The sequence below is a fragment of the Colossoma macropomum genome, unplaced genomic scaffold, assembly GCF_904425465.1.
Source record: "Colossoma macropomum unplaced genomic scaffold, Colossoma_macropomum, whole genome shotgun sequence".
In the NCBI taxonomy this organism is placed as follows: domain Eukaryota; kingdom Metazoa; phylum Chordata; class Actinopteri; order Characiformes; family Serrasalmidae; genus Colossoma; species Colossoma macropomum.
Genome location: NW_023494800.1, coordinates 14215989 through 14240612, shown reverse-complemented (window position 1 = coordinate 14240612; position 24624 = coordinate 14215989). Strand labels below are relative to the sequence as shown.

Here is a 24624-nt window from a genome sequence, read left to right as displayed (position 1 = left end):
CATTACACGAATACAACCATTGCAAATCCCTGTGGTGTCAACCAATCCTGATTGCTAGCCTAGCCAATGATCTATAGGCTAATAAATACAACCAAGCCAGCATTAGTGTAATTTTTACCTCAGACATCGAACAAAATCATAAAGAAAACAGCAATTCTATATTTTTCAGCACAAAATGGACGATTGCGTTTGACCAGTGGTCAATTCCAGCTTGGCATTCTTGGTACTCTGGCAGGAAGGACTACCAAATACAGCATGGGTGCACAGGTACAATTTGGTTCACTTAGTAGTGGAAATGACCACAAAATTCATAAATATGGATTCGAAACCATGCTATACCGGTTTAGGTTTAATTAGCCATGACCAGTCTGAGGAATTCTGTTTCTCATTGCTGTAACTTTTGAGTAAATAAGTCAGTTTGCATCATTTTGCATGTAATAAGCCTTTAAAACAAAGAAAGTGTATTTCTAATATCATACTAGCTACTTGTTGTATGTTAACATAAAGGTGACATGTGGCTACTGTTGTTATCATGTGACCCACTTTATTTTGCTTTACATCATATTGCGCTACAAGAAATGTTAGAGGTTAGATTTGTTGTGGGATCAGATCAGATTTGTTCTTTATTTCTTTCCTCTAATGTATCATATCCAGCATTTTATGGTATCAGTCCAATACCCATACTGATTATTAGATCAGTGCCATCTCTACTGAATGCATTTGATGGATTTCCAGTTGAGCTTGCTTTGAATTCTGTGCTCTGCACATATTAAATCACACCCAGCATTTCCATTTACTTGCCTAATGTGCATTCTGGCCTTGAAAATCTACACTTGAGGGATGAAAAGATGAGTGGACACGTGTTGCTGAATTGCGAATCCCAAAATTAAGCTTCTAAGACTCTGCAAATATTCCTCCATCATCACCCTCCCTTCCTCTACATTCACCTCTCTCTCACTCTCTCTCTGTGCGCATGCCCAGTAGAGCTGCAGTATGGAGTTGTTCTCCACACAGTGACACTGCGGAATGAGGGAATTCCAGTGCGGCTAGCATAGCAGAGCCCCCCTATGGTCAGCCAGAGCTCCACACATACACACACACTCGGTCTCAGGGGGTGTTTACAAAGGTGGATTTCTCAATTAGTAAGATAGCTTAAGCCAAAAATCATACCTGTCCAATAGGAGAAGAGGTAAAGGCAAATGTGGGCAATAACTAGTTACCCTTACTCAATTAAATGTACTCAAGCAACATTGTGATGGCTTTGTACAAAGAAAGCGTTCTTCAGATTGATGGAGAATGTGTTGTACATGGTTCTTTATAGAACATTTTTGAAAAGGGCTCTATATAGCACCAAAAAGGGTTCTTCTGTTGTTACAAGCTTGTATATTAACAATAGCAGAACTCTTTTAGTGCTTTATAGAACCCTTTTCAAAAAGGTTCTATACAGAATGATATACAACACATTGTCCATCAATCTGAAGAATGCTTTCACAATGCAAATAACCTTTTCATGATTCAAAGAACCCTTCAATCATGCACAGGGTTTTTTGAGTGTTTGTGGTACTTTATAGAACCATAAACTTTACTAAAGAGCCCTTGAAGAACCATCTTTTTTGGAAGTGAACTTGAGCAAAAAGATTTATTTTAAATATTTGCATGTTAGCATGTTAGCGTTACATGTTAGCATGTTAACAGCTCTGCTCCTCACAGAACAGGTTTGATTCTGGCTAACAAAAGCTACACTGATACAAGTTTAGATGAAAGTGACTCAAATCTGAGGGAGTGAAGTTGAGCAGCTGGTGTTGGAATGACAGAAAGCCAATATTAAACCTGCTCTGTGGCATTTGGATTTGTAGCCTAGTTAGCTAGTAGCTGTGTTACCTACAAAGTTAAATTATATTACTTACCAAGTGAAATTGCATCCATCAGTACCCCACCTGGGTCACCCTCTAAAATTGTTGTTTTATATCAATGACACTGTGTGACCTTGTCTTTTACTTTAGATATCATTTCAATGAGTTAACAGCAAATTTATTTGAGTATGGGTGAAGACTACTACCTCTTAACCCATTTCTATTGGATATGTTTCAGTGTTTGGCTTAAGTTATCCAGTTTATTGAGAAACGTATGGAGAAATCCAATGCTGTATTGGTCACCATTCAGCCTGTCTCCCACATAATCCATAGATAAAACAAGCTTCTCTGTTTCCTCCCAGACATTCTCCACACACTGCTTAATGAGGCTTCGCTTCTACAGTCACTTTGCTGCTTTAGCCAGATATTTTTAGCTTGTCTCTTTCTGAGTCAGATGATGGATATATGGGACAGAGGCAGAGGTACAGATATGTCTGTTTTTAGAGATAAGATTTTAAACAGTTCTTGTTCAACCTCTCATTGACAGAATGGACTTAACGGGTTGCACTTGGCTTCGAAGGAAGGCCACGTTAAGATGGTGCTGGAGCTGCTGCACCATGGGATTGAACTAGAGAGCACCACAAAGGTATCTGCAAAAATCAATGTCTATATGCAGTTGGCATGATGCTATATGTTTATCTATACTGACCATGATGCTATACTCTTGCTACTCTATCTTACAGAAAGGGAATACTGCCCTACATATTGCTGCTTTGGCTGGTCAAGAGAAAGTTGTCGCTGAGCTAGTCCACTATGGTGCCAATGTCAATGCCCAGTCTCAGGTCAGTGTTCAAGTCCCAGAACAATATAAATGAGCCTCTGGGCTTAATCTTGGTGTGTAAAGTCTAGACAAGATGCTGATGGGTGTTTTCTCCTTCATCTCACCTTTGCAGAAAGGTTTCAGTCCCTTATATATGGCAGCACAAGAGAACCACTTGGAAGTTGTGAAATTTCTTTTGGAGAATGGAGCCAATCAGAGCCTTCCAACTGAGGTAAGTGACACATCACTAAAAAACAAATGTATTCTGTTTTTTCTGTATTCTATATTGTTTATGAAATATCTGCTAAAATAGCATTCATCAATATTAGGGTCAGAGTTAGGATTAGGATCAGGTTTTGGATTAGGATTTAGAGAGATGTGAACTGGATCATGGACTGATATGGAATGCTTGGGCTGGTAAAGATAACAAATAACACCTTGTAGAGAATTTAAGAAGATGCAAGACCTAGCAAGATGCCACACAGTTCATCAAGTAAACTTTAGGCACAATTTAAAGCTCATTGCAATTTTGTGGGTCTAAGTTGGGAAATGTGTGGAGAAGAAAAATCCTACCACTGTGGATAGTCTGTGACAGCAGTGAAGAATGTGTAGGAATCAGTTCTTTTAAATAATTTAAAAAACTTTAGAAAAGCTTGACAAAGCAGTAAGGCTGCACGATTACAGACTTGATGAATATTCCACACATGCACAGCGCCAGAGAGATGTATTTAGATGGGCTGGAATGAAGCATTAAGAGCCGGTGTAGTGCTTCCCTGTGCTGGGTCTGAACCCCGCTTTTCTGTGTGGAGAAAAAGGCTGAACTACTAGCCTGTAAAACTGCTTAAAACATAATGAATAATCTCACTCTCAGTATGTAAAATGTGTGAAGTAGTTATGGCTACTGTCACAACAAACCTGCATCATTATAAGGAATTAAATGTGTATTTATTCATTCTTGTAAGCCTGTTTGTTTTTCTAGTGTTTATGGAAAAAGCTGACTGTTTCTCAGCCTTTCGGTGCACAAAAAATGTAGCTATTATTATTTCATTATATTTTGATTAGTTGGATTTCTGATTTCTGTTTACACCCCCCCCCCAAAAAAAACAACAAGATCCAGTCAGAGGCAGACTACTTTAATGATAATATATTGCTTCTCATATCGCATCATGATATCTAACAGCCTTATTGAGTAACACATTTTATGCCTGTGTTGTGCAGCTCTACACAGCAGTGTGAGGTCCTCTTCAAGACTACAACAAATCTACAACAAAACTATAAACTGCTAGTGTTTATTTCTTATTTTGTCTTTTTTTTTACCTTTGAGCAGTTCTTTTTGATTGTGTAGTGCAAGCGTGTCTAATCTTATTCACAAAGGGCTGGTGTGGATGCAGGTTTTTGTTTCAACAAAGCAGGAGCACATGTGATCAGTTGTTAAAGACAAACATGGGTATCAGGTGTGCTCCTGTTTGCTTAGAATGAGAACCTGCAGCCACACTCGTCCTTTGTGAATAAGACTAGACACCTCTAGTGTTTATCAGCATTTCATAGCTCATCTATACTTAAAGACAACTTCACACTGTCTTACTTTCCTGAAGTGTTTTTATTTAATGATTTTTAAAGAAACTGCTTTCCACACGTCCTTTAATGCTGTCCACAGACCATCCATAATGGTTGGATCTTTATTCTCCACACATTTGCTAAAGTAACCCCACAAAATCTCATTTGGCTTTATATTGCGCCTGAATTTCACCTAATGAACTGTGTGGCATCCTCCTTTAAGTGAACAGACAGGATAAACACATCAAAAATGGTTTCTAAACATCAGTGTGTGACATACATGCATGTGAGCATTTATTTTTGACTGCCATTGTATATTTAGCTATATTTAGATACTCTTGTAGAGCTTCCTACACTGACATGCAAATGTATTGTTGTATAGCACTAACATTTTTGTGTGGATGAGGAATTCTGCTTTTCTGTGTGTGCATTGGAAGTGTTTTTTGGTTTGGTACCCAATATAATGCATTTGATTAGACCTTAATAAATGCAGATCAGAGAAAACTTACATTTTCCTATGTATCATTGGATAATATACATACTCCTGCATTATTGTGTACCCTTAATTATATTAAAGACAAAGTGAGCATCTACAAAGCAACTACAGTGTCAAAATAGTATCAAAATAGTGTTAACACCTCCTCTTCTAACTGTTTGTTCTCTGCTCTCTGGTTTGTGTCAGGATGGCTTCACGCCGCTAGCCGTGGCTCTGCAGCAGGGCCATGAGAATGTGGTGGCTCTCCTCATTAACTATGGCACCAAAGGCAAAGTGCGCCTGCCTGCTCTCCACATTGCTGCCCGCAACGACGACACACGCACCGCAGCTGTGCTGCTGCAGAACGACCCCAACCCCGACGTCCTCAGCAAGGTACCACCAGCGTGTGTGTGTGTGTGTGTGTGTATGAGGGTTTATCCCACTGTGTGCGTGGTGATGGATTATGACTCATCAGAACAGCAATAATGACCACATCACACGGGAAATGGGATATTTATAGACACTTAGTATGACATTGATGAATTTGCCCAAAACAGGTGCACTAGGGTATAATCGCTAATGCTGATATACAAATGTATGAAATTTCACACTGCGTGATGCTTGTTCTGAGTATGGCCTCTTAAATAAATAATGTATCAGTTTTTGCTTTCACATTTAAAATTCTCATTTTAAAGTATTCATATTCTCTCTTTCCCTGTGCGTCTTTTTCTGCCCTCACTCATTTCTCACTCAGTCTCTCATTCTCTCTTCCCGCAGACTGGCTTTACTCCTCTTCACATTGCAGCACATTATGAGAATTTGAGTGTTGCACAGCTGCTGTTGAACAGAGGAGCCAATGTGAACTTCACACCTAAGGTTGGTGTGCCACTGCATTCAGTGTAATCTTACTGCTCCTCTGCCCATGCCCACCTCACATACAGCAGTGGCACACGCAATATTTTTACAATGAGCACAGCCTCAGCCTTGTCCTCTTCTGGCAGGCAAAGGGCTTTTCATCATTATTTGGTATTTTTAATCTGCAGAGGTGGATAGTAAATAGATACATTTACTCAGTTACATGTGCTCAAGTAAAATGATGATGATTTATGTAGTGTAATTGATGCATTTATACTTTTTTCAATATTTTCAGTTGATAATACGTTTACTTTTACTTGTATTTGTGAGGAAAGGAATCTACTTTGTACTTATTATGCTACATTGGTGACAGCATCTTTGTACATTGCTGCATCGGTGAGCCCACCTTTGATTATCTATTAGCATTATCTTTTACATTATATTTTAAGTGTCTGTAGTGATTTGACAGAAGTACTTGCCAGGCACTTTCAGACGTAATTGTTGAATGTGTTGTTTAAATGAGTTGAAAATGCTAATGGCTATAAACATACATCATTTAGTGACTCCTTTCTAGCCATGCTAAAGCTTCACCCTCATAGCTCTCAAGGACATAAATGGGTGTGTTACCTTGTCATGGTCCTATCAAGTTTTGGGTTCCATAATTTGTTTTTATAAGTATCATTGGACACTATTAGTCAGACAAATTATAACAGAAACTGAATGAATCGTCTCATTTGTGTCTCTGCCCTCTCTATATGCTCACTCTCAGAATGGCATCACTCCACTGCATATTGCTGCCAGAAGGGGGAATGTGATCATGGTTCGTCTGCTCTTGGACAGGGGGGCTCAGATAGATGCCAGGACGAAGGTACTGTATCCCTTTTTGCTTATGCCTCCAATACTGGGACACACAACCTTACAGAGAGTTTAATTATCAGATACAGTGTGAAATTTCTGCAAAGCAGACTGCTGGGTTATTTATGTCTAGCTTACAGAGGGTGACCTATTTATCTCCTCCTGGGAGGAAATCAGGTGTTTTCTCATGGTTAAAGCTGGGATACATACGCCAAGTGGTACATTTTAATGATGGATTATGAAGCTAGGAATGCACGTTTCTTTTTAGTATGATGTCCTGTGGGACTGGCCTGTCAGTGAGTAACATACAAAGGCTTTTGCTCCCAAAGAGACTCCAGAAAACTGGTGGATGCTGTGGATATGTAGAAAAGGACTGCAGTACATTTGTTAATCAGTCTCTTTCTTCATTTCTTTTGTTTCCTTTCAGGATGAGCTGACCCCGCTGCACTGTGCGGCCAGGAATGGCCACGTGCGGGTCATTGAGATCCTCCTGGACCAAGGAGCGCCCATCCAGGCCAAAACTAAGGTGACTCAGCAGTAAAACCATATGCGTCTAACAGGGCCATATGGCCTTGAGAAGATGCAGTGGTCTAGTTTTAGGTGCTCTTTATCAATGATTCTGATATACCTGCTATATTTGGGTTAGTTTCCCAGACAATGATTGCATCCAAATCTGGACTAAATATAGCCAGAAGTGTCTCTATTCAACCTGCAAACTCCTGATAGATCAGGCTTCCTGACAGTAGATCTGTGCTCCACTGATCTGGCCTGTCTCTGCCATCTCTCTTCGTGCAGAATGGCCTGTCTCCCATCCACATGGCAGCGCAGGGCGATCACATGGACTGCGTGCGGCAGCTACTGCAGTACAACGCTGAGATCGATGACATCACTCTGGACCACCTGACGCCGCTGCATGTGGCAGCGCATTGTGGCCACCACCGCATGGCCAAGGTGTTGCTAGACAAGGGAGCCAAGGCCAATGCTCGAGCTCTGGTCAGTCCTGATCTTTTTCCCTCTGCTCTCTGCTCTTCTCATTAGGCCTTTTGCTGTGATCTTTTTCTCAGTTCAACCTATTATGGTGGGGTTACTAATCTTATTCACAATTTTTTATTCCAATTAAGCAGAAGCACGTCTGATTGCTCTTGTTCAGTCAGGTGGTCCCTGTTAAATGTGTGCACCTGCTTGGTTGGAAAACCTGCAGCTTCATTAGCCCTTTGTGGGTAAGACTGGTGAACCCTTTATGTTATACTGTTGTGCTGTATGTGGTTGGTGGCGTTTTTGTTTTGTCAGAATGGCTTCACTCCTCTACACATTGCCTGTAAGAAGAACCACATGCGCTCCATGGACCTCCTGCTCAAGCATTCAGCGTCTTTGGAGGCAGTGACTGAGGTACTGCTTCTGCTAATGTGACCTCATCCAGATCTGATTTTATTTAGTTTATTAATGTCTATTTTGTTAGGGATCATTAAAAATTAACCTCCAATCAGAAAATAAGAAATATGCTTTCCACCAGACTTAGCTAACTAGCTAATTTCCATCTGTAGTCCCTGGGCAAATAAACATGCAGTGACTTATGATTAATACATATGATTATACATGTTAGGACTACAGCTATTATGCAACAACAGTTATCTTTATAGCTGATTAATCTCCAACAGTACTGAATTAATCTACCGATTGAACTTTGCCTCAATTTGTTATTTAATGTACTTCCAATGCATATATCCACTATAAATACACATAATGTCTAAAAATTGTATATGATATACTTACATATTATTTGCATACATTTAGTCAAATTCAGAACTATTTTGTACTCTGGTCAGTCTTTAGTCAAAAATAAAACTCTTTAGGAATGACCCAGCTTAACATGTTTGGAAAAAGAAGGATTGCACGCATGACCCCAAAAACATTATGCCCATAGTGAAGTATGGAGGTTGGAACATCATGATATGAGGTTGCTTCTCTGCAAACAGTACACATTATCAAAGAAAACATGAATGTGGCAATGTACTGGGACATATTAGAGGAAAATTTAATCTCATTGTTCAAAAAACTGAATCTGGGGAGCAGATGGCCCTTTCAACAAGACAAACAAAATAACTAAAAGACAGAAAAAGAAAGTGAAGATGTTTGCGTGGTCTAATCAGTCTCCTGACTTCAGTCCCATTGAATATTTATGGAGAATTTTGAAACTGTGATTTCATCAGAGGGACTCTCATAATCTTGGGGAACTGAAGACTGTTTGCCAAAAGGAATGGGCCAGAAATTAACCAGAGAGCTGCAAAATTACAAAATTACTCAAAAGTTTAATTGCCAACAGCAGCTATACAAAAAGTACTAATGTTATTAATTTCATTTTATACACATATCTTTGCTTATGAATACATATTTTTTATTAATCTTTATAGATAATCATGGTCATAAAACATTATATGTGTAAATGTAAAGTGGTTACATGCACAGGAAGTATATTAAATAACAAAAAGAAAAAGGTTCTGAATACTTGTTTCTCCTCACTGTGTTCTCAGTGGTAATTCTTTTCTATGCCATTTGAAGGTAAACTGTTGTAAATGCCTCTTGTGGGCTCAGCAAATTCTATTTGTTTTAATTGCCTACAGTAAACAAAGGAGTGCTGAGCTTTTCTTGACTGATATATGTGTTGTTCTCTCTCAGTCCGGTCTGACTCCACTCCATGTGGCTTCATTTATGGGGCACCTTAACATAGTGAAGAGCTTGCTGCAGAGAGGAGCTTCCCCCAATGCATCTAACGTGGTGAGTGTGTGATCGTTTTTTTTGCACCCAGAATGATTACTCTGCTATGCACAGGGTTGGTAGGATACAAAAAAAACGCAACTGTATTCCATTACAGTTACAAAAATAAGACAGAAATCAGATTACAGATACTTCATAAAAACAGGATGATTACCAGCAGGATTACATTCCAATGCAAACTCATCATCTTTCACTGAAATTCACTGTTTATATGATAATTATTTTACATGAGTAACATTTAAAGAGTTTTTAGTTTGGGGAGAAGGGGGAGGTGGTCCTGCTCCGACCTTTTTATAAGCCAATCTGTAGAAATTGACTAAGTATTGTATTTTTATTGACAGAACTGAGATCTGCAGTGCTTTCCTAAAGACATCTAAATCAGTCATTTACCCAGATTTATACCAGTTTATAGACAGTAAACTCTTTATTCTCATTAGTTGCTCCATAAAATTCTACAGTTTAGCGGCTATGAAACAAACTTTTGATGACTTTAACCTGACAGGTTTTAACTAACAGTCTGAAATGTGAAAATAGGTAAGAATTTTAATTATAATCATTCTCTAGTAGTTTAAACTTCTGGGGTCAAATTGACCCCAAGGATAAAAATGTTAGCAAAGTTGAAGATAACAAGTGGGTTAATATGTGTAAATGATCATTATTTGTAAGTACGATGATCAGCTCACCCTAGTTTTTGTGTGAGATTAATGCCTTTATAAAACTCATAGAACATGTTGATTTCTGTGGGCTGCTGAAACTGCTGAGCTGATTAGGGAACGTCTACAAATTACCATCCTCAAAGTCAAAGCACAGCACTCCAATATGAAACCAAATGAGCCAATACATTCTATATAAAACAGTGTGGTTTTTGTGTTTGGCAGGTGTTAAGTCAAATTCTTATTAAAAGGTCTTTTAATTTAATTATACATCTTTAATTAAAGACAAATAATCCAAAAGCAATGGAAAACAATCCGATTACATTACTGTAATATAGTTATCTATTAAATTAGGTTAAAGTTACATTTTTTAACAGGTAAACAGTAACCTGTAACGGAATACATTTTTAAAGTAACCCCTCCCAACCCTGGCTATGCATACACTGCCTTAAAAATGTTAAATAAAAAAACCCTGTAATAACTGTAACTGCTGCATACATGTTCTTCAGGAATGCCTGTAAAAACTGACTGTTCATAAGCAGAAAGTATTTGCAGCATTGCTAAGCCATATCTTCTTGGAGTTTACACATGAAATTATTTTTATCACAGAATATACTTGGCTCATCTTTAATAAGTTATGTTATTACAAACTGGTAAAAAAAAACATTGCTACAAAATATTGTTAGGGTTGTTATAATACAAGCAGCCCACGATCCAGTATTCTCACAATATCTTGAACAAAGCTTGAATAAAGAAAAGGATGACTCTAATCATGTTGTAGAACAACTTATGATACTGTTTGCAAACTTTACTGTTCAAACAATGCAGTTCCATAAGATGGCATACGTGATACAATGTTCATTTTCCACAGTGCACATTGTCACAGTTTTGCATCGCAATATTGCAATGTCATGATGCATTCTTTTACCCCTAGGCAGTGTACGTGCTTTTCAGTCAGTTTAGTGAGCTAGTGAGCTTATTAGCGTTGCTCTGTGGATGTTTAAATACTGCAGTGGTTTTAAGCTGGATCTCTTTGCGTCATTGTAGAAAGTGGAGACTCCTTTGCACATGGCTGCTCGAGCAGGGCACTGTGAAGTGGCTCAGTTTCTGCTGCAGAACTCAGCCCAGGTGGATGCTAAAGCTAAGGTAGGCAAGTGCTAGCACAACAGAGCCATATGGAGGAGAGGATACAGTTACACAGACACCCAGACATCTCAGTTGAACGGTTTGATAACACGTTCTCTCTCTCTCTCTCTATCTCTCTCTCTCCAGGACGATCAGACTCCACTGCACTGTGCAGCACGGATGGGCCATAAGGAGTTGGTGAAGCTGCTGTTGGAACATAAGGCCAATCCTGACTCAGCCACCACGGCTGGCCACACCCCTCTGCACATTGCTGCCCGGGAGGGACACGCCCACACCACACGCATTCTCTTAGACGGCAATGCCCAGCAAACCAAGATGACTAAGGTTGGTCCTGCGCTTTTTTTCTCTCCTGTTTTGTATTTGTCTCTTGTCTTCTGTTGCTCAAAATGCATATTTCAAACACACACAGACACTATTCCTCATGTCTTCCTGTACTTTATAAATCTTACATTCTTTTCATGAATTTTTGTCATGACACTTATCAACACTTAGAGTCTTTAGTTAATTAAATGTACTATACAAAAAAATTTTAAAGATGCAGTCACTGGCTTCACGTGTCTCACAGGAAGCACATGCCATCCCTCATTCTCCCATCTTGGTAGCTTCATGTGATTCGAAGATCTAGCTAGTGGATTGTCCACAACTAAATTATGGGGAAAATTATGGATATGTTTGAGAGGGGGACAATGCCTGAAGCCCTGCTCTTTCCAATTTGACATCCTACAAATTTCCCATCTCTATCTTCTGTTTTCTTTGACAGTTTTCACACACCACCACCACCTCCACCCCATCTCCTCCTTGTTCCTCAGTTTTATATCTTCTAAATTTTCTTGGTATTCCAGATTTTTCCTTGACTACCACAGTTCTCCTTAACTGCCATTTCTTAATGACATTTTTGACAGTGGAAATTATGAGCTGGAAGCATTTTGATGTCTTTTGTGTAGCCTTCCCCTACTGTAGGCATAAATTAGCTTCATTTTCAGATCCTCAGCCAGCTGCTCAGAGGATCCCATGGTTGTTGAGTGTTAGTGTTAAGGTGAGTCAGAGAATTGTCACTGGAATTGTCATCAGTTCCTAATGACAATTCTTGACCTGCCTAACCAGTAGGGTCTAATGAATTAATTAAGCTCTTTGGCTTTACAACTGGAAAAGTGTCTAAATGCCACAATTACTACTTTTTTTAATCAGTTAAGTATAATGTAGCTGTGTATTAACATTTGCAGTAACTATATATATATATATATATTTTTTTTTTTAATTGTTTGCTGCAGAAGTGATATTGACATCTTTTCACTTCAAAAATCAACAAAATATATGTAATTTGCCCAGGGGTGCCCAAACTTTTGCACGCGACTGTAGTTAACTTTCCATCCTCGCATGTATTCCGTGTGTGTGTTCCCACAGAAAGGTTTTACCCCCCTTCATGTGGCGTGTAAATATGGGAAGGTGGACGTGGCGGAGCTGCTTCTGGAAAGAGGAGCTAATCCTAACGCAGCAGGAAAGGTGATGCAGTCTCCTGCAGTGACCACAACATGGAGCACATTTCTCTCCTGTGTGTTTGTGATGCGCAATGTGTGTGTGATGGATAGCACTAACTGACTGAGAGCATTTGTCTCTCCTCGCAGAATGGACTGACCCCTTTGCACGTAGCTGTCCATCACAACAACCTGGATGTGGTCAGGCTGCTGGTGAGCAAGGGTGGCTCTCCGCACAGCACTGCCCGAGTAAGATACTCTCTCTTATTGTTGCTGCCAAAACCATGCATCTCCACAATGGTGACTTTGCATGGGAAGACAAAACTTAACTAAAATAAGTTAATGTAGCAAGATTTTATTTCAAGTGATTTTAGACCATTTTTATTGGTCTGTTCGTCATGAAGCACAGTTTGCTTGTTTGGACATGCTAACACATGCTAAATCCTCACATTCGCCTATAGTCGTTTAATAAATGACTAAAAGCTCTCTCCATCTCTCTCTCCCTGTCTGATCTTCTCTTGCAGAATGGCTACACTCCTCTGCACATTGCGGCTAAGCAGAATCAGCTGGAGGTGGCCAGCAGTCTGCTGCAGTGTGGAGCCAATACCAACGCTGAGTCCTTGCAGGGGGTCACCCCTCTCCACCTGGCCGCTCAGGAGGGACGACCCGACATGGTCGCTCTCCTCATCTCTAAGCAGGCCAACGTCAACCTGGGAAACAAGGTCTCTCCACACATTCGCCCTTCTCACCATTACACAGGGCAGGGTTAACATTAGGGAAGAGGGAATGGTCATCCTCAGTTCTGGTGAAAATACTGCACTATATGTTTTATATCTATAGTCTAAAGTAATGGTGCAGCATCAATTCAAATGTAAATAATTGTTTCCTTACCGCAAATTTAATTAATCAGCTGATGGCAATACTTAAAGAATAATAACTACTTATTTTATTACAAAGAAAACATATTTAGGCCTGTTTAACTGGAATTAGCGTTAATGCAGTTCGAAAACTTTGAATAAAAATCATTGTAGTTTTTTACTAAAAAAATAGGTTTATTATTATTATTACAGTATTTTTATATGTGGCACTACTTGTTCTATTTTGTCTATTTCAACTTATTAAATCTCAGAAAAACAAAATATTGTGATGCATATCATGTATCATGAAAATATCAAAGTATCGTGATATCATATCTTTGCCATATCGTCCACCCCAGAGCTGAAGCAGTTTTGATATCTGAGCTTTAGTTTTGTTACAGAGCTGATGTAGCTTTTGGGTAACAGAACCTTGCATAAGATAGCGTTGTGCATTCTCCATTCTGCATTTCTAAATCATCACATACTTACCTCAAACACTCTTTTTGCTTAGGGGCATTCCTGCCTAAAACTACCATTTAATATTGTTTGTCATGCTATGTAGTATTCTGTAGTGCGTAGTGCAGCATTACATCCCTTATATATATATATATACATATATATGTGTGTGTGTGTGTGTGTGTATATATACATGTATGTATATATGTATGTATACGCACAGCATGTGCCTTGCTTTAGTAGTTCTCTGTATGTCTGTTGCTAGGCTAGTAAAGCAATATTTCTGTATGTTTAGAACGGCCTGACCCCTCTGCACCTGGTGGCACAGGAGGGACACGTGGGCATCGCAGACATGCTGGTGAAGCAGGGCGCCTCAGTCTACGCAGCCTCAAGGGTAAACACACACATGCACATGCCTCTGAAAACCTGTGTCATGCAGGAATGGTGTTTGTAAAGAAAGTACCACTGAGTGAGTGGGCAAGCGGCTTTTTATGAGCCTCACTGAAATTTGGATGACAATGCAGGAGTAGCTCAGCTTTGACCTTTGACCCTTCATCACGCGTGTCCTCCTCCCCTGGTGGATTGCCCTGTTTCTCAATCGATGCTCTGAAAATAGAATTCAGGCTTCAGGCACTGTCACACCAGACGACATTGACTTTCTCTCCTCCCACGTCTCCAGAGAGTGTGAAAAGTGGATGCTCAAATTCCAGTTTTTTATTTTGTTCACTCTCTTTCTCTGGTGTTTCTCCTTTTTCCCTCTCTTTCTTTTCTCTCTCTATCTCCCTTTGTCTCATTTACTAACACTCCTTTTCCTTCTCTTTCTTTCAGATGGGATACACACCCTTACATGTGGCGTGTCACTATGGCAACATAAAGATGGTGAAGTTTCTTTTGCAACAGCAGGCCCACGTTAACAGTAAGACCAGAGTAAGTCTGAAACCTTACACCAGCGTATACCAAGAGCTGAATTCATTAACAACATACTGGTTAAACGGGAATTACACCAAATTTTCAAAACGTCTGCATAATTCAGCAGCTGAGATTTAAATAAAGTCATTCAGAGTGGTTTGATGTGACATGATTCATTGTATAGAAACTTTAGACTCATCTCTCTCTCCCTTTACAGTGGTGGTGATAGGAACCAGGGATCAGAATGTCTACAACACAAATATAACCATTTTATTTACTATCCACAACAACCAGTGAACCTACACAAGTATAATTGTGATACTGGTAAAAAAATGTAAATCCAATATAATATATTTTTTAATTGGGCACTATTCTGCCTTACAGCACCCTGCATGTACCTCTCTGCCATGAATGGATTTAAAAATATCCATCCTACGCCTAAAACCTTGTACTTTCAAAATGACGTTACAGTAGAAGGAAAAAACTTGAAAATGCTTACTGTTAATGTAATTCAGACTTAATGTAATCAGACTTTTTTTCCAAGTAATTCTGGGCCATTTCTTTTGGTCCATTCATCATGAAATTTACACACAATGTAAAGAGCAGCTTAAAAACAGAAAAGCGTCAAAAATGGAGATATGAGGTTTTGTTCCAACAGCAGCAATATGTTACGTTTTGTGCTGGAAAGGATGGTCAACAAGCATGACCATGCTGGGTGACCAAATAAACCAACATCAGACCAGTACTTGACCAGCATAAACCAACTTAGACTAGCATGGATTGCATGTTGGCCTGTGCTGTTTTTTCAGCAGAATGGAACATTTCACATTACTAACCTCTGAATGACTGTTTACACCTTGACCATTTAATTATGCAGAAATTAAAAAAATGAATAAATTTCCCTTTTTTATGTTCCATAGAATTTATTTTGTAGAATGTATTCTGTGTCCATAGAATAAATACTGTGTATTTAACCATAAAAAAATTAAATATCTGTTATTTTGTCAGTTATTCTCCTGTACAGAATGTTTGTGCTCTACTGTAATTCATCTGTATTTCTAAGCATGCTGGGTATTTTAACTGTTGCCTCACAGTTTGTGACACAGCAAAGGGTAATAAAGTGTTTTGCATTGAGTAAAAACTGTTGGAAATGCAATAAGATAATAAAAGTGTCATTAATGAGGAATTTGCCATTCTTGTGGAGGTGAACACAAGACACACTCTCATATTACAGAATCTCGAGCTTTGAGTTAAAGGACATTTACATGGTTATTACAGGCAAATTTAATGGAGTGATTATCTTGCATATGCAATGTAATCAGTGACAGAGTCTTTACATTTATATTTACAGTGTGTTGTTTATAGTGTATACTTCACTTATGGCCAGAAAATTAGCCTATTGTTTTTCTTACTACATGTGATGTGTTTGCAGTTTTTTGATTAGCAGGTTGAGTGGAGACTTTTCTGTAAAGTGCATTGATGTTCGCAAGCACTGAAACCACTTACCCCTGATGCACTTTATCTCTCTATTTCACTCCCTCTCTCAGGTGGGCTACACACCTCTTCATCAGGCAGCTCAGCAGGGTCATACGGATATTGTCACTCTGCTCCTGAAACACGGTGCCCTCCCCAACGAGATCACGACTGTATGAACCCTCTTCAATCATTCTGTCCTCCTGTATTCTCTCATACAGATCCTTTCAAGCCTGACTCACCCTTAATACATTTTATTAAAGGGCTCATATCATGGTAAACTGAATTTGCCTCACTGTTTTAAAATAGTATGATACTGTGGTTTTGCATCAGTTTGGAGGTTTCAGTATTAAATTTGTGATCCCCAAGTGTGTGAGGACTTTGATCTCTTTTAGTTTTGCCATTGTGAATGTTTATTAGAGACAGTCCCATTGTGTCTAAGTGTACATGTGTGTATGTGTGTGTGTGTGTATTATCCCTGGCAGAACGGAACCTCACCCCTGGGCATCGCTAAGCGGCTAGGCTATATCTCTGTCATTGATGTGCTCAAACTGGTGACTGAGGAATCCGTGTCCATGGTGAGAGACTGCTCCGAAATGTATGCACCTCGGGCTTGTTATGCGATTGTTATCTAAAGGTCCCTTCAAAAGTCGGCTGATATATGGCTTTGGCATTATCTCTGCATATCTCTGTTGATCTTTTCCTCTCCTCTCAGTCTTTGGCATACACCTGCTGCTTTGTGTTTTATATTTCTCTCCCTTCCTCCCTCTCTTTCTCTCTGTCCTTACTTCTCAGATCACCACAGAGAAGCATCGTATGAGTTTCCCAGAGACAGTGGATGAGATCCTGGATGTGTCAGAGGATGAAGGTGGGTATTGCTGACTCAGTTGGGCTTGAGCTCACAGGATAACTGCAGGAAAGTGTCATATTAAAGCGGTGCTTTTCCTTAGCACCACAGCCACACTGAGACTCCAAAAGAAGTCTCTTACTGAGGATGCTGAGGAAAAAATGCAACCTGCATGTTGTCGCCGTTGTTAACAAAAAAAAACTTGCATTATTAACTTTAGGAGAAGAAAACCTTAGTGAATTTGAATATATATCACTGTTACGTATAAAGAATGGCACTTTTTCTTTTCTCTTACCAATACCAATATTGAAAACTTGAGGATCAACTGACACTGATACCGATTCAATGTATATTCTTTATAAATTAGTGTACTTTAAAATGATCTTTAACTAAAGCACTTCACTTAAGATAAGCATCTAAGGCTACGTTCAGAATGCAGGTAAAGGTGGTCCAAGTCTGGTTTTGTCATTCACATTATCTTTTCATTATGGCCTATATCTGACATGAACAGATCATGCTCAAGAATTGACCCACAAGCACAAAAGAACTCCGCTTCACCTGGCAGATTCAACACAGCTGTCCTATGTCTTTCTTTAAGATTAAATGACTCCTTTAGATTCAGTGTGATTCAGTGTGTCATATAAAGAAAAATATCAGAATTGGGCCACTTTTCTTGCAGTGTGAGCATAGCCTAAAAGTATGCTATCATGCTGAACTGCTCAAACACTCTACTACCCCACAGCAAGAAACACAGTTAACAACACAGTGTTAGTGTGTGCTATTTCAGGCAAGTTCTTTTCACCCTGTGATATCAGATCCAGTGTTTTTTGCTGATACCATTGATAGTATTATGCCATCTTTAGTAATATAACAAGATTTCATTATAAGTCCTTTTGAACCACTTCTGTTGGTTCATTGATTGTGAAAATTTTTACACAATGTATAGGGCACATGCGGTATATATATAAAAAAAACTCTCAAATAATGGAGTTATACGTTTTTGAAATGGCAATGATGAATTCTAAACTAGGCATACAGTATCAATGTTTGTTATGCTAGAGATCTATCCTGAACCAAGCTCTCTCCATCTCTTCTCCAGGAGTTGCGCAGCTAACATTAGGTAGGAGCGTCTCCCTCTCTCTCTCTCTGCCTTGGTTGTCCGGTTGTCGGTCGTTCGTGAATGTGTGCCTCCATCTCAAGTGCTCTCATTTCGTCTGAAGCCAGTTTTATCCGCTCTGTTTTGGGATCTATCGCTCGGTTGTACAACGATGTTGTCGGCTCTTCATCACCATGTGGTCATGCCCTGCTTTTTTTCCTTTATCAGTACTAACATTTGTTTGTGGGGGCCATCATTCACAGGATTAAGTGTAAATGTCTATTTAAAAGAGGGTTTTGTCTGTGTCTCACCTCTGCAGGACTGGCAGTAAATTGACTAATCGCTGAATAACAAACTAATTGACTAATGATCATCATTTGACTCAGCAGAGAACTTCTAGGAAATGGCAGTGTACTCACCGTTGAACCCTGATGATTAAACCCCTCCAATAACAGGAACAAATCTTTCTTGAATGCAGAAGAAGCACGTGAGGTCACTTCTCTCCTGGGCATGCTCACCAACGTAACTGTAACGATGCCATACAGTCTGACTGGGTGTCTTGATTTCCTCCATGTTTTCCATTGGCTCTGTTTGTATGATTCCATTGCTTGGATGGCACTGAAGTTGGTTATGTATGCTTGTGTCTGAAAGATGGTGAATGATGAAATCTGAATGATAGTGAATGACAGTCAAGCTCTTCTTAAGACATGACTTTCACGTCTCTCTTTCTTTCTTACTGCTCTCCTCCTGTTCCTCTGTCTTCTTTCCTCTTCTTCCTGAACCCTTTCATTCTCTTTCATCTCTCATTCTTTTGAGACATGACGCCTGCCTTTTCTGTGTGTAGGCGATGAGTTGCTGGGGATGGATGGCGCTCGCTACCTGAAGCTGGACGACCTGAAGGATCAGGATGATGACTTTCTTTCACCAAAGAAGACTCTGCGGGACTTTGAGAGTGGACTGGGCACGACGTAAGCCTTGAATCAGAGGCATCAGAACAGCTAAATGATCTTTGTATCACTTATAGAAATCTAACACTGTGATATTTCATGCACTACCATTTTAAAGTTTCCAATAATATAAAAAACAGTTTTGTTGAAGATACATGTATACATTTCTTCTAATATGATGCTAATATTGTACAACTTCAGGGTTGTCAAATAATTTTTAGAAAGCTATAAAAAGAAGCTGTAGCCAGAATGATGAACAGAGATATAGACCGTTATAAATGAGAAAACTGTTGAACCCCTTGAAGGGCCATATGTTGTCTATACTTGACTTCTTCCATCTAATAACTACATAACATATGTATGTATTCACAGTGGTTACTGAATAACTCATAGTATTTAATAAATAATAAACAATGGTATTAACAACTGAATAATAAGCCTAAAGTTAACATGGAGAATGAGGTTAAAATAAAATTAATATCCAGAGCATCTCAGAAGTTGTGGTCAAACATGGAGGTGGATAATGTGACAAGAAATGAAAAGGTGGCTAAAGAATATCATTTATCTATTAAAAACGTCTTGTTCCCAAAAGCATGAAATATATAATAAAAATATATCTAGTTCAAAATATTTTGATCTACACACATTCTAAAAGTTATTAATTTAATAAAAAAAACCCAATTATTAATATTTTAAATTGTGGTGTTTATTAAGTTATTGTTAATTTCGGGGTTGACATATATCAGTATCGGAGACAACGGTTGCATCAGTTATCATCTCTTTGCTTCTCTTTAGACCATACTCTCCTGCTATTCCCCGAATTCCATGTGTATCTCCAGAGACTGTCATGCTGGACCAGGTACTGGTTTGTAGATTTTTTCAGCATTAACACTTAAAAAATATCAAATGACACTTTCTTTTTACTCTTTTCTCACAAGATCATGTTTTGTGATCTTTTTGTGTTCTTTCATTGGTGTGTATGTAATATGTGGTGTCTTGTATGTCTGCAGCATACTCCTGTCCCTCTGCCTAAAGAATATGATGAGGACTCTCTGATCCCCAGTAGTCCAGCCACAGAAACCTCAGACAACGTTAGCCCAGTGGCCAGCCCCATCCACACTGGGTCAGTGGACTCTTGTACAGGCACCATCGGCGGGCCCTGCTAATGTGTGCCTTGTTTCCGGAAACACTTGCAAAAATCAAATTTTTAAAATTTTCCCCATTTAGTTTAGCATCTTGCAAAATGCATGCCTACATCATCACCTGTTTTCCTCAAACAAAAATGAGACAAAAATCTGGTTTCAAGATGGTTGCTACTACTGTTTTTATCTGCAGAGTACTTTTGTCCATTTATATAAATCGCAATATGACTTACAGGGTGAGAAACCATGTAAACATGTATATTTGAGATTACCATTCATATTAAATTAATAAATGTTAGCCTCTCACTTTCTCACAGTGCTGCAGTTTTAGGCACCTACGCAATAATTTGGGCAATCAGTGTGAACAGTACTAATTGAAGGGATATATGCTTTCATTGATTCCATTGTTAGCTGCATTAGCCTCATAGTACTAGTGCAGAACTAAAGAAGCAAACCTCAGACACCAATGGTGTCTTGGATGAACAGCTATTTGGGGTGAGGGGAAAACTTTTTCTTTTGCCTCTTTCTTTAAGAACTAGAATAGCTTGTTAAATGGGTTTGACTGTGTGTGAAATATGTATGTTTTGTTCACATTTGACCTATTCATTGCCATTCGGTCCTTGCATGTGATCATTAAGACAAATTTGCTGTACAGTGCTTGATTGATTACTTCTTCTTTGTCAGGTTTCTGGTCAGTTTCATGGTAGATGCGAGGGGTGGGTCCATGCGCGGCAGCAGACACAACGGATTACGAGTGATCATTCCCCCACGCACCTGTGCTGCGCCCACACGAATTACCTGCCGTCTGGTCAAACCACAGAAACTAACGACCCCTCCTCCTCTGGTGGAGGGAGAGGGCCTCGCCTCCCGCATTATCTCACTGGGGCCCTCCAGCATGCAGTTCTTGGGGTGAGCCTGACCTCATGATCCGTAGATCATGATAAGGTACAAAGGACAAACTGATCATTACTAAGGAAGCAACAAATGCATCAAAATGCATTTTTTAAGGCTCCTTATCAAGACAATCAGCCCTAAAAACTTCAAAAGTTGCCACCTACAGAAATAGTACTTGATAATATAGGCAGACTGTTAATATAATTATTATGCTGGGTATCATTCAAAATTCTTCAGTACTGATACTGATGTCTTGACTTAGATACTGATTCCAGAGAGATATTTTTATTGATACGTTCTTCTAAACTTCAAACCAAAAGTGGGTGGAAAGTGTGTATATTTACTAATAGCTATGAATTGCAGACTAATCAAGAAAAGCTGGCATTTATGATATGCATAAAGAATGAGATTTAGACAGCCACTTGGTCCAGATTTTCGACCAATCATACTTGGCTTAATGGCTTATAGATTACATAAGTAAAAACAAATTGTATTGAATGACTCCAGTATTTGTAAGTAATGCAGTCTGTCCCATGAAAGTAGTGAATTTCTATACCCATCCTTGAATTTAATGCAGATGGTTCAGCAGTATATACCTTGCTTTGCTGTAGGCAGTAGTGCTATACTTTAGTCTTGACACTGTGTTTCAGGCCAGTGATTGTGGAGATTCCTCACTTTGCTTCTTTGGGGAGAGGTGATCGAGAGCTTGTGGTCCTGCGTAGTGAGAATGGCTCAGTCTGGAAGGAGCATCGCAACCGCTATGGTGACGATGTGCTGGAGACCATTCTCAATGGCATGGATGAAGGTGAATCTGTTCTTACTGTAAAATACACCAGCAATGTGACTCACAGCACGCTCCCTGAAGTGTGATGCTGAATGAAACTTTTACGGGCCAAAAGACTGGGATACAATCCTCAAATGTTCTTTTTCAGATCTGGAGAGTCAGGAAGAGCTGGAGAAGAAAAGAATCCGTCGGATAATTTCCACAGACTTCCCCCTTTACTTTGCGGTGGTGTCACGTGTCCAGCAGGAGAGTGATCTGATTGGTCCAGAAGGTGGTCAGCTGATCAGTAAGCTGGTGCCCCAAGTCCAGGCCATTTTCCCTGAGACGGCTGTCACCAAGCGAGTGCGGCTAGGCCTGCAGGTGAGAAAGAGACCCAGCACAACTATACTATATGTCTAAAAGCTTGTGGATGCCTGCTCATACAACTTATTTTAAAATCAAGGTTATGAATTAGGGCAGGGTGTCCAGTCAAATTTTATTTTTAATTAGAATTTTGGCTTTCAAACATGATGAAAAACAAGATAATTGAGATAAAGTGATTATTGCACCACATTCCATTTTGCTATGATGCTCTTGTTTTTTTCGATAGTGGGGTCGCAAGATAGTACACGCTGTATATCGAAATCAGTTAGATTTCATGCTGTAAAATGTGTGACAGTGGACAATGGACAATGGGAATGGTTTCTATAGTTCTATTTAACACAACATATGACATTCATGGAAAATTTTACCATGAACTGAAAAAAAAACTGGCTGGTTAGCCTTCCTTGAAGGAGCCTGAAGTCAGCGTCCTGTTCACTAGCTTACCCCAATTTTCCGTTCAGCCTTAAATTGTGGAACATTTCCCTTTGAACGCCTGAGGAAAATTCTAATAAGAAGCAAACCTCAACTTCTGATAGCTGGTCAATTATAGAGAGTCCTGGATTCCATTTATTATTATGAGTCGTGATAATGCATGTTTGCCATATGCACGTGTGCATTATGTGATATACCTTTTGCACTTTTGCATCTAAGAAAGTTACTTGTGTCAAGTATCTCTTCCACAAGCACTGTTGTGTTTTTGAGGGGGAGAATTACCAATAATTTATTACATAAGTAACATAAGTAAATTAGAAAGTTATGGTAGCATTCTCTTCTAATTCTGTATCATATCATATGTTTCCAAAGTCAATGAGTAATCATGCTAAATAACTGTGATCTCAATATTGACCAAAATAGTCATGATTTTTATTTTTGCCATAATCAAGTAGCTACAGTATGAATATAGAGTTTGTTCCTTTTCTGCTGCAGTGAAAACGCCTACTCTTGAAGGCTTTATACTAGTTGTTGGAACATTGCTGTGAGGATTTGGTGAAGCCACAAGAGCAGGTACTGATGTTGGATGATTAGTTCTGGATTACAAATGGCAAGCTGGCTCGTTCAAAAGGTGTCAGACGGAGCTCCATCACTCCAGAGAATGCAATTCCACAGCTCAATGCTGAGGAAATTCATACCCCTCTAGCCAACACTTAGCATTGGGCATGATGAATTTAGGTGACCTTGCAGCTCATGTAGAGAGTCCCATTCTATTGGCAACACTTTTTTGTGGAGATTATGTAAGCAGTTTGTGTGCAGTTAGATGTTTGTGTCAGCAATGGGTGCTGAATTCACAGAATAGAAGGGGTCTGGAACTTTTGAATATTATAATATCTAGATCTAGACATCAGTTTTTTCTCCACAGAATCTTCATTCCATGCACAATCATAATACCCAATGATTAATTGTGTACAGTAGTTGCTGCTTTGTAACCTGATGAGTGTAGAACCAACCTGTTTTCAGTTCTGAAAGATATTATGGAATGTGTATAGGTAATGACAGTTAGGGGCATGGCAGTATTTATTTTGCTTTGTATTGCAGCACCAGAACAGCAAACTAGCTGACAATTATCTCTGCATATTTTTATCTAATATTTCTTTTTAATCACATATTATTAATTTTTTAGGTCATATTTTTGTTCATTTGTCTGTTTTCTTCTTTATTGTACATTCTGTGCTGAATAGGACAATGTTTAATGGGCACAAGTGCTTTTTAATTTGCTTTGTTCATTTCCACTGATGGAGTATGTCTGCTTGTGTATTCATTTTCCCCATCATTTCCTTCATTAAGCAGCTATGCTGTCAGAACACGTGATGAAAATAAATGACAATGTGGAAGAAAAACTGTATTTCAGTGCAATTACTGTGCATTTTTTCCATATTGCATGTTATATATCCATAATATATTCTGTCATTAACTCTTTTTTCCTCACATTCGCTGCCATTTTCATTTGCACTAATTTGCCTTTCTCCTTATCATTTGTTGCTTCTGTGATAACTCACACTTCTCTTCTCTTCTCTTCTCTTCTCTTCTCTTCTCTTCTCTTCTCTTCTCAGGCTCAGCCAATCCCTGATGAGTTGTTGACTCGGCAGTTAGGTAATCAGGCCACGTTCAGCCCCGTAGTGACGGTGGAGCCACGCAGACGCAAGTTCCACAGGCCCATCGGCCTGCGCATCCCCCTGCCCCCATCCTGGAGGGAGAGTCCACGGGATGCTGGAGAGGGAGATACCACCAGCCTGCGACTCCTCTGCAGTGTTATTGGTATGCTCTTGTTGGTGGCAAGGATTTGGGTTTCTGAAAGAGGTAGATTAGCCTTTATTGCAGTGCATGTCAGCCTCAGCCAGCTTTGATATGCCTGCCCTGCCAAAGCCACTTGGACAAGGCTGAAACAGACTGTTGT

At 39.3% G+C, this 24624-nt stretch overlaps 1 protein-coding gene across 1 annotated transcript in view; it reads left to right on the top strand.

Annotated features, from left to right (window-relative positions):
* Positions 1 to 24624, top strand: part of ank1b (ankyrin 1, erythrocytic b) — a 111787-nt gene that overhangs the window by 64918 nt on the left and 22245 nt on the right. The window contains exons 3-30 of the mRNA XM_036587930.1: positions 2401 to 2499; positions 2597 to 2695; positions 2807 to 2905; positions 4913 to 5098; positions 5483 to 5581; positions 6330 to 6428; positions 6843 to 6941; positions 7211 to 7408; positions 7706 to 7804; positions 9092 to 9190; positions 10891 to 10989; positions 11116 to 11313; positions 12394 to 12492; positions 12615 to 12713; positions 12989 to 13186; positions 14073 to 14171; positions 14606 to 14704; positions 16234 to 16332; positions 16645 to 16737; positions 16955 to 17027; positions 18106 to 18126; positions 18947 to 19070; positions 19845 to 19908; positions 20060 to 20172; positions 20876 to 21100; positions 21736 to 21890; positions 22018 to 22229; positions 24281 to 24485. Of these exons, the coding sequence (XP_036443823.1) occupies positions 2401 to 2499; positions 2597 to 2695; positions 2807 to 2905; positions 4913 to 5098; positions 5483 to 5581; positions 6330 to 6428; positions 6843 to 6941; positions 7211 to 7408; positions 7706 to 7804; positions 9092 to 9190; positions 10891 to 10989; positions 11116 to 11313; positions 12394 to 12492; positions 12615 to 12713; positions 12989 to 13186; positions 14073 to 14171; positions 14606 to 14704; positions 16234 to 16332; positions 16645 to 16737; positions 16955 to 17027; positions 18106 to 18126; positions 18947 to 19070; positions 19845 to 19908; positions 20060 to 20172; positions 20876 to 21100; positions 21736 to 21890; positions 22018 to 22229; positions 24281 to 24485 (3451 nt within the window). The remainder of the gene's footprint in view (positions 1 to 2400; positions 2500 to 2596; positions 2696 to 2806; positions 2906 to 4912; positions 5099 to 5482; positions 5582 to 6329; positions 6429 to 6842; positions 6942 to 7210; positions 7409 to 7705; positions 7805 to 9091; positions 9191 to 10890; positions 10990 to 11115; positions 11314 to 12393; positions 12493 to 12614; positions 12714 to 12988; positions 13187 to 14072; positions 14172 to 14605; positions 14705 to 16233; positions 16333 to 16644; positions 16738 to 16954; positions 17028 to 18105; positions 18127 to 18946; positions 19071 to 19844; positions 19909 to 20059; positions 20173 to 20875; positions 21101 to 21735; positions 21891 to 22017; positions 22230 to 24280; positions 24486 to 24624) is intronic.